General features: G+C 33.9%; 1 protein-coding gene across 1 annotated transcript; it reads left to right on the top strand.

Moving 5' to 3' along the window:
• Nucleotides 1–1,256: 1,256 nt before the first annotated feature.
• Nucleotides 1,257–8,188, top strand: LOC113874943 (oxysterol-binding protein-related protein 1C-like). Its single transcript, XM_027513257.1, has 10 exons — nt 1,257–2,006; nt 2,380–2,736; nt 3,928–4,027; nt 4,207–4,652; nt 4,775–4,930; nt 5,600–5,767; nt 5,873–6,013; nt 6,124–6,354; nt 6,648–6,761; nt 7,704–8,188. Exons 1-10 carry the CDS (start codon nt 1,503–1,505, stop codon nt 7,887–7,889), a joined length of 2,403 nt encoding a protein of 800 aa, XP_027369058.1. The 5' UTR covers nt 1,257–1,502; the 3' UTR covers nt 7,890–8,188.
• Nucleotides 8,189–9,760: the final 1,572 nt, after the last annotated feature.

The following is a 9,760-nucleotide window of genomic DNA, read 5'->3' as shown; positions in this document are numbered from 1 at the left end:
GAGTTCAAATGCATACGAAATAATGCTTAGATTGGGTCTATTCTTATTTAAGTCTAAGTTTGCCCCTCTATACTATATACAATGACTTTTAAAAAAAAAAAAATAATCATTAATTACCCTTAATATACTTACTTAATATTTGCCTTATTTTACATACAAATAAAAGGGTCCTATAACACATTAAAATGTATGTTAAAGAATTAATAAATTATATTCAAATATATTAAAAAATAAAAAATGAAATAATTTTTTTTGTTTATTTTAAATTTGATCCTTAAAACTGATTTTAAATAATTTAAAATACTAATTTTTATTAAAAAATATTAATAGAATATAACATATAATAAATATTAATTTTTAAATAAATATTTTATATGTTTAAATAATTTTAAAAGATGAAATTAAAACAACTGACATAAATATAGTCTTGTATTTTTATTTTGAAGAGTTTTTTTTTTTAATTCTAACCATACGATTGAGTTTAAATATATAAAAATAGTAAATTTTATTATAAAAAATTAATTTTTAATAAAATATAAAAGTATAATAACTATTTTCTTGGTAAAATTTCATTGTTATTAATTATCAACTATTTTTAAAAATTGATATTTTTTATTTAAAATTACACGCTAAATATCTAATTGATATTGATTAAATTCAATATTCACGAATGTACTGGTTAAACGCTCACGAATACTAACAGGCTATTCATAAATAAACATGTAAGCGTGTTTTTAACTTTTAGATACAATCTGACCTTAATGACGAACTTATTTAAACATTCTCTTTGTAACAAAATTCCATAGCAGACATATTTAATACCAATTTAATAAAAGTTTAGTTATATATTAAATTATCAAGACATTAAGTCATAGTTTAATTAATTTACCCAGCTTAATTTATACATTTTTGACAAAACTAAAAAAAATAACAAATTGACAACGACCCCTTCAGCCGAATATTCCAGTCGAATTTTCAAAACGCTTACAGAAAAGAAACAAATTATAATAAAAATATCATAAACTGGATTTGATGAACGAAAATTAATGAATGAATTAATTGACATACTATTTCTGTATCCAATTACTTTTCCAAGAAGAAGAGTGTAACCAATTCCAATCCAAACACACCACTTTTCTTCTGCTTTCCGTGGCATCTTTCTTCTCACCCACCACCATATTCCAAATATAATTAAATTAATAAAATAATAAATATATGGAAATATATATTTATTCATTTTTTTGGGGAGCTTAGTTAGACCACTTAGGACGTAACCGTTTTTTAATCTCCGGAGCCTTCACGCGAACTTGCACTGCCTCTCTTCCTCTTGAGCCTTCCATTCCCATTCTTCACACATTCCAACAACTAACTCAACAAAATATAACTTTACATAAGATGAACCACTCTTTTTTCAGCACCGTCATTTCCGGTTGCGCCGCCACCTCTCGCCCACGCGTCGCCGCCGTAGAATTTAACGACTCTTCAATTCCTCTTTCGTGTTAATGCATCCTTTCTGCTGCGTCTCCGCCGTCTCCGATCACTCTTCTCCGGTCAAACCCTCGCCAACCGCTCCGCTCGCCGTCCTCACCATGCCTCCTCTTCCCGCCGCCGTGAGATCCGATTCGGAACCGCGGCACGGCCAAATCAGCCTCTGCATCGCCAACGGCGGTGACAGCAACCGCGCCGTTCATCCTCCGGCAGCGGCTGCGGTGGACGTGAAGATCAACGACCTCGTCGGGAACGGAATCTCCGGGATACTGAACAAGTGGGTGAACTACGGCAAAGGATGGAGGCCACGGTGGTTCGTGCTCCAAGACGGTGTCCTCTCTTACTACAAGATTCATGGTCCTGATAAGATCGTTGTCAATTCGGAAACCGAGAAGGGATCCAAGGTCATTGGTGAGGAATCCATGCGCATCATCTGTCGCAATCGCAATTCGAATCACCATCACCACCACAATAACTTCAACCATCGTCGTAAGCCCGTCGGCGAAATCCACCTCAAGGTTCATTTATCAATTCCTATATTTGTTGATTTTGTTCTACTTTTCTTTTTAATGTTGATTTTCCGTTTTAATTTCATTTCGGTTTCAATTACGACACTAGAAGAATTTCGGTTACTGAATTAGTAATTCAGAGGTTTTAATTAATAAATCTTCGCCTGTGTTATGAATCTGGATATCTGATTAATCTATTGTTCACTTTTTTAGTAGTTTTGGATGCAATTAGTATTTAGCTTATCGGATAAGATGTTAATCAATTTAGAGGCATGATAATTCTAATTTATTTATTTTGGGGTTGTGAGTGATGAGTCCTGTTTGTTACATTCATCTTTGTACTTGTGTATGTTGTTTCACTGGAAGAAAGCTTTTAATGTAGGTTTCGACTATTCGTGAGAGTAGATCGGATGACAAGCGATTTTCCATTTTCACTGGGACAAAGAGACTTCACTTGAGGGCTGAGACTCGTGAGGATCGAGTGGCATGGATGGAGGCCTTGCAGGCGGTGAAAGATATGTTTCCCCGGATGTCGAACAGTGAGCTGATGGCACCGGTGGACAATGTGGCCATTTCAACTGAGAAACTGAGGCTTCGGCTCATGGAGGAAGGTGTAAGTGAGGCAGCCATTCAGGACAGTGAACAAATTATGAGAAATGAGTATGCGGCGATGCAAAACCAGATTCTGTTGCTTAAGCAGAAGCAGTTGACCCTAGTCGACACTTTACGGCAATTAGAGGTACATTTAATGAAAAGTAGAAAACTACATGCCAATCAAACTGGCTATTCTTGGTGGATTTCTACTACTGCACAGAAAGCTGATCGTTCTTAATACTCTAAAATTCTTGGCAAAGAAGGGAGGAGGCCATGTCTTTCTCCTTTTCAGTTAAAAGAAAATAGAGAATTGTGTATTATCATTCTGTGGATATGTAATTTCTCTAGTTTTCCCTATTTCTTGGCTTGTACTTCTGAATGTTCACGACCTAAAGCCAAAATCTAATGGCTTCTTTCTCAGTTCACTTGGCAGAAGTGCAACTGTAATTAATATTATTCAGTGTTTCTCTGTCATTTTCCTATCCCTTTCCTGTTATGAATTAAGAATATCTTGTATTAAGAATATTTTTTTTTTAACTAATTTGATGCGTGTCTAATATATAAATTGAAAAGGATTGAAGTTATGGTTAGTGGGTCTCAAAGCTCTTTTGATTCTCTCTTCCTTCTTGTGATGATTTTTTAATGTATTATTAGCTGAATTCTGTTAGAAATTATTCCTTGAACTTATGATATATGTTTGACTGAATGTTCTTTATAAAAAAATTGTATAGGTTGAAATGAGACACCAAGATATATGTCTGGCATTTATTTATTTATCTTGCTGTAAAAGTTCTCTACCAGTTAAAGGCCCTGCATGTGAAGGCGCAGCACATTGACTAATCATAAGATACTACACCCTATATTGGGTGTTCTTGTTTATCCATATACCTTTTGAACATTAATTTATAACTCAGAGATTTGAATATAATTAGATAGATATTAATAGAATATTAACATTTTTTTTTGCATTAATTTATTTTGCAAATGTGCTTTCCTGAGATATTGTTGACGCTCCCCTCCCCTTCCCCTGCTGTTTATATTTTAATTAGGAAAAAAGCAGCGGACTTGGTTAATTTTGAAATAGAAAATGTTTCAATATTTCTTGGTTAAGGTTGTGATCGTTAATGTTTAGAGTCCATCCTTTGAATTACCCATGTTTTCATGGTTCCCTCCCTTGTTAAACAAAACAGTCTTCTTTGGCTGTGGAGAGTTTTTTGTTTGATCTGTTTTTCTGTTTTTTTTTCTTTATTTTTATTTGTTGACACATTGATTAAGGCTGACATTTTTATCCTTCTTGTATAGTAATAAACTTCTATTTACACTTTCATTGTTGTAGACAGAAAAGGTTGATCTGGAGAACACTGTTGTTGATGAGAGTCAAAGACAGTTGAATGATCAGGAGGCTTCCTCTAGATTAAGGCAAGAAAAATCTAGTGGTATGTGTTTGAATAGTGAGCTGTTCATATGCATAAGATCTTTTTGATGGCGTGATTTGGTTTGTTGTGCATTTTCTTGAAACTAGAATTACTTACACGCCAACTGTTATATTTGATATAATGACTTTTTATGAATTCTTTCCATTTTTCTTTTTCATTTTGACTTTTTGATCCAAAAGCTAGTGCAAGTGAGTCTGAGGATGATAATGAGAGAAATGATGCAGCAGAGGAAGAGACAGATGATGACGAGGCTGCCTTTTTTGACACTCGTGATTTTCTTTCATCGTCCAGTTCATTTAAAAGTAATGGATCTGATTTTAGGGTTTCGTCTTTCTCCTCAGATGACGGACTCTATGCAGTTGATTCAGAGGAGGATGTAGATCCTTCAATTAGATCTGTTGGGACGAACTATCCTATTGTTAAGCGGCGTAAGAAATTGCCTGACCCTGTTGAAAAAGAGAAAGGTGTCAGTCTTTGGTCAATGATTAAGGATAATATTGGCAGGGATCTAACTAAAGTTTGCCTTCCTGTTTATTTTAATGAGCCTCTCTCCTCTCTACAAAAATGTTGTGAAGAAATGGAGTATTCGTATCTTCTAGACCGAGCATATGAATGGGGAAGAAGGGTATGTCTGGATAATATGGTGGCTGAGTTTCATATTGCTGTGCTTTTATATGCTGTTAGTTCTTCAATGCATTACTAAGTAAAATGTAACTACTATTTTAACTCACTGGTGATGTTATGCAGGGTAATAGCCTCATGAGGATTCTCAATGTTGCTGCTTTTGCTGTATCAGCCTATGCTTCAACTGAAGGAAGAATTTGCAAACCATTTAATCCATTACTAGGGGAAACATATGAAGCTGACTTTCCAGATAAAGGCTTCCGATTTTTCTCAGAGAAGGTATAATCTAATCCTAGACATTGATATTATCAGAAATATTGTCCTTTTCATGATTATTTTGATCATATATGTATTTATCATGAAATGATGTATACCTTAGAAAAGTAGCAAAGAGCAAGTGAAAGCTTCAGCCTTCATGTTGCTCTTTTGGTATGAAAATGTTAGGGAGGCAATGCAATGCCAAGATTAAGGAATGCCACAAGCCATAACTTATGCTTATTGTGATACTTAAACCTCCCATTGAAAGGCCACCTGCAAAAATTAAAGGGTGAAATTCACTCACCCCTGAAGTTTAACAAAACTTCATCCAACACCTTTCCTTTTGTTGACCTTACACAAACCTCCCTTATTGTATGTAACAATATAACGCTGCATATCTTTCTTGATTACACAAACCATCCTTGATTTCTTATGCAGTTATTTGAATTAGGGAAAGTCAAAGTAGTGGAAAAAAGGGAGGGGTATCAGGTTAAATTTTGTTAATATCATGGGGTGTGAATGTAATTTGCCCAAAATTAAAAGGTGATAAAAGTTCATCAGATTGGATGAATAAGTTTCATAGAAACCCATGAAATGCAATAGAATTTGGATTTCAACCGTGATATAGTTATGCCTTTTAGAAAATATCTGTTTCTGTTTCGAAATATTAATATTTCTGCTTCCTCTCAGGTTAGTCATCATCCTATGATAGTCGCATGTCACTGTGAGGGTACAGGTTGGAAATTTTGGGGTGATAGCAACTTAAAGAGTAAATTTTGGGGTCGATCAATTCAGCTTGATCCTGTTGGTATTTTAACTTTGGAATTTGATGATGGTGAAGTATTCCAATGGAGTAAGGTAATTTATATTTAACTGCTTCCACTAATGTGTCCAATGGCCACAAAGAAAATGCTGTGTAGTGTACAGCTTTGGTTCAAAACTGATATGGAACTGTTCTGTCAGGTCACTACATCAATATACAATCTTATACTGGGAAAGCTGTATTGTGATCATTATGGTACAATGCGTATACAGGGGAATCGAGACTACTCATGCAAACTGAAATTCAAGGAACAATCTATAATTGATCGAAATCCTCACCAGGTGCTACATATATGTTTCATGATTTGACTTTTTAAGAGGGTTGTCTTTGCTATGATGTGAACTTATGTTGCCGAGGATTGTCTTTTACAGTAGTCTGCCCTCTTTTTCAGGTTCATGGTATTGTTCAGGATAGAAATGGTAAAACATTGTCTACATTACTCGGAAAATGGGATGACAGCATGTATTATATCAATGGAGACTATGGTGGGAAGGGGAAAGGTTATGAATCATTGTCTGAAGCCCATCTAATATGGAAGCGGAGCAAGCCTCCCAAGTTTCCCACTAGATATAACTTCACTCGGTTCGCCATCACATTAAATGAACTTACCCCTGGATTAAAGGTCTGTTTTTCAACTGTGTAGCCAGTCTATCCCTCTATTATTTCTTTAGTGGACAAAATGTGCTGTATTTTCCACTGTCTTTTTTACCACATGCATGCTTGAGTTGGTGTATGTTATTTACTCTTTGCATCAACAATGAAATTTTGCGACCATTTCTATAACATGGAAGAGCTATAAAGATAAGATAAATTTAACAATATTCATATGATCATATTTTGCATATTGTGCACCTGCTCATGCTCCTGGTAGACATTTATTGACTCAGATTATCACTTTTATTTGTGTATACATAGGAAAAGCTGCCACCTACTGATTCCAGGTTAAGACCAGACCAAAGGCATTTGGAAAATGGGGAGTATGAGATGGCAAATTCAGAAAAGTTACGGCTAGAACAACGGCAACGCCAGGTAGATTTTTCCTTTTACTATTTTGTGTGTTTCCTTTGTTGATTTCACTTGTAGTAGGTTAGTATTCAGGAATGCATTAGCTAGACATGTTGGAATGGGGCACAACAGGATATGTAGTTTTATTATATGTTTGGTTTAAAACTAGAACAAAATAGAATATTAGATTAAAAAATAGTACCTCTTGGTTCCACTAACAAGGGTGTAATCAAGGAAAATAGAACAAAACTTTTCTGTAGCATTTCATCCCATTCCATTCTTTCTATAATGTCAAACGCTACCTGAGCAATGGGAGCATTTTATTTGGTGCTTCAAATCCTGTTCTTAAATCTGACTTACTTCAATTGTCAAGTACTTGTGGAAGACGGGAAACATTACTTAACACTGATAGAGCTGATCCCCATAATCAAGCACTAACTGTTTTAGTTTTAATAGAATGAACACTTTTAACCGATTTGTTAATGTGTGATCTACCTGCCCGCTCATTGGTTGGGCAAACTTTCCATCCATGCTACTTCTTCCGGACCAAACAATTTTCATGTTTTTGTTTTGACCAAGTGATCAAGATCAGTAGTATAACACCTACATTTTTAAGGATCACGATCACCAGGTGTAATTGTGTAATTGTTCGATAAGGTCTGAAATTCTTTAAACGCTGTCTGTCAGGGAGGAAAGTGGAGAGATTAAAACAGGGATTTTCCAGTTATATATTTAGATTCTCTAAGGAATTAAAGTGATAACCAACAATTGAAAATTTTAACAGTTGAAATTGTAATAAAATACATACATTTATATAAAAATTATGTTGTTAAAATCTCAACCCCACTAATATTTACCTTTCTTGCACTTTAGAGGAGTCAAATCCTGGTATTATGAACTTTTTTTCTTAGTTAATTTTGTTAGTTATGATTGTTATTGATATATGTTTGTTTAAATGGGATTCAGGCTCGAAAAATGCAAGAGAGCGGATGGGAACCACGGTGGTTTGCTAGGGATAAAGCAAGCGGTACATACCGCTATTTAGGAGGGTATTGGGAGGCCCGAAAACAAGGAAACTGGAACTCCTGTCCTGACACTTTTGGCCAAATTCCTTCCGATCAGCTTTCAGAAGAAGGTCAATATACATTGTAGTTTTTCAAAAAAATTTCCTCCATTTTTTTAACTGATGGGTGTCTTATGACTGCTAGAGCGCAGTTTAAGCTCCCCCTTGAAATTCATGATAGTCAATCATTTTAAAATATGAGCAGGTAATAATGTAATTCTTTTTTATTATTATTTTTTAACTACAAGTCTTCTTTTTGGCCATCATAATTTTTACTATAAGTAATGTGACTAAAATATGAAATTTCTTTCGACCGAGGTTTATGTACTTATTTTTTAATCTTAATTGATACAATTAATGATTTTATACCTATAATATTGTTAAATCTCATACAGTTATTAGCAAAATTTTATAGTTGATGTAGATTTTAAAATAAACATAACAAAAGAGAGAGAGAGAGAGAGAACGGTTTATGGCACTTTTCATTCTGAGATTGGACTTTGAGCGACTGGTTTGACCATTATTTTTAAATAAATCTCAAATTTTTACGTTTTATTAAAAAAATTTCATGAAATAAATTGTTTGAATCGCAATTTACTCAAAATTCACTAGCTAAAATTTGAAATTTGACAAAATAAAAAGGTTTCAAAATTTTTCCTCAAATCATATTTTTTCATCAAAACCTTTCAAATTTCTCAAAAAAATTACAAAATTTGACATCTAAACTTTCAAAATTGTTTTGTATTTCAATTTCATAAGCTCCAAATATTTACATACAATGATAATTTGTAGGCTTTATTGAAAGAAAAGTAATGACATTTAAATTATCTTAAAAAATAAAATGACTAAATTGAATTTTAAGAAATTAGAAACTAAATTAAAAGGACTGAATTTATAAGCAAGTTACCCAAAATAAAAATAAAATGCTTCACTGTATTTACATTTTCTTTTCACATGATAGTTTTGCGGAAGAGAGCGAATCGAAGTGAGGAACTTGAGACCCTTTTTAGTATACTTTCAGTATGTGACGTGCAAATTGATATAAACTATTTAAACAACAAAAAATGAAGTTGTAAATTTATGCAATTGTAATTTTGGGATTGATTGTAATGTTACTAACACCGAAGGAAAGCATCCGAGCTAAACAGCATGCAGGTATCAGAAAGAAAGTTCCATGTCTCAAAGTAGAGCATAAACGAAAGTGACAATACCGTATTCAGGAGCTTCCATTATCTATAGGTGCATTTGACGCGTTTTCGCTTTAAGGCTTCTACTGAATTTTGCATCTTTGTGCTAATCTGGTTGCTTAATAAAAATGCCCACCCTTATGAACTTTTTATGATTGTATATTTATTTTTTTGGTCAGGGTTCCTCGTACCATGTTTCAAAGCAACGTCCCCCCTATCGCAAAAATAAAATATTTCAGATACCCCTCAACCCATGTCCAGATGAGGGCCTATTGGTCAGCTCCATCTCGTCGCTCAAATGAGAGGAAATGTAGCCCAATGAGTCTCAAAATATCGTAGAATTTCAACCACTAATTACAGCAAAAACAAACCATTGAAATGCGATGAAACTGACCATTTACATTATCTCCCATTTCCATTCTCTTCATTTCGACTATTAACAGACAAAGCATTAACCTTATTTGTTACAAACCAAAGTTAGTATGACTCACTTCTACATCCCTTATTTTTAAACCAAACACACCATGCCTTGTTTCCTTTGGTGTGCTGCCACCAGGTTGTGGTTTGTGCCATTATAAGTCCTGTCCTGGTCATGTCCGGTTTTGTTTTGAAGCCAGTTCTTGCGTCTATTTTCTAACATGTTTTTGGATCAACATTTAATTAAGTATGAATTACATACTTACTTCAACACTACTAATTATAGCTTTGGTATTAAATTTACGTTTATAAGTTTTTTAATGTGTTTCTAAACACACATTTCATTATTATTATTA

Source organism: Abrus precatorius, unplaced genomic scaffold, assembly GCF_003935025.1.
Source record: "Abrus precatorius isolate BTA unplaced genomic scaffold, Abrus_2018 Scaffold8, whole genome shotgun sequence".
Lineage (NCBI taxonomy): Eukaryota > Viridiplantae > Streptophyta > Magnoliopsida > Fabales > Fabaceae > Abrus > Abrus precatorius.
The sequence above is the reverse complement of the archived record's forward strand: the minus strand, read 5'-3'. Positions and strand labels throughout refer to the sequence as shown.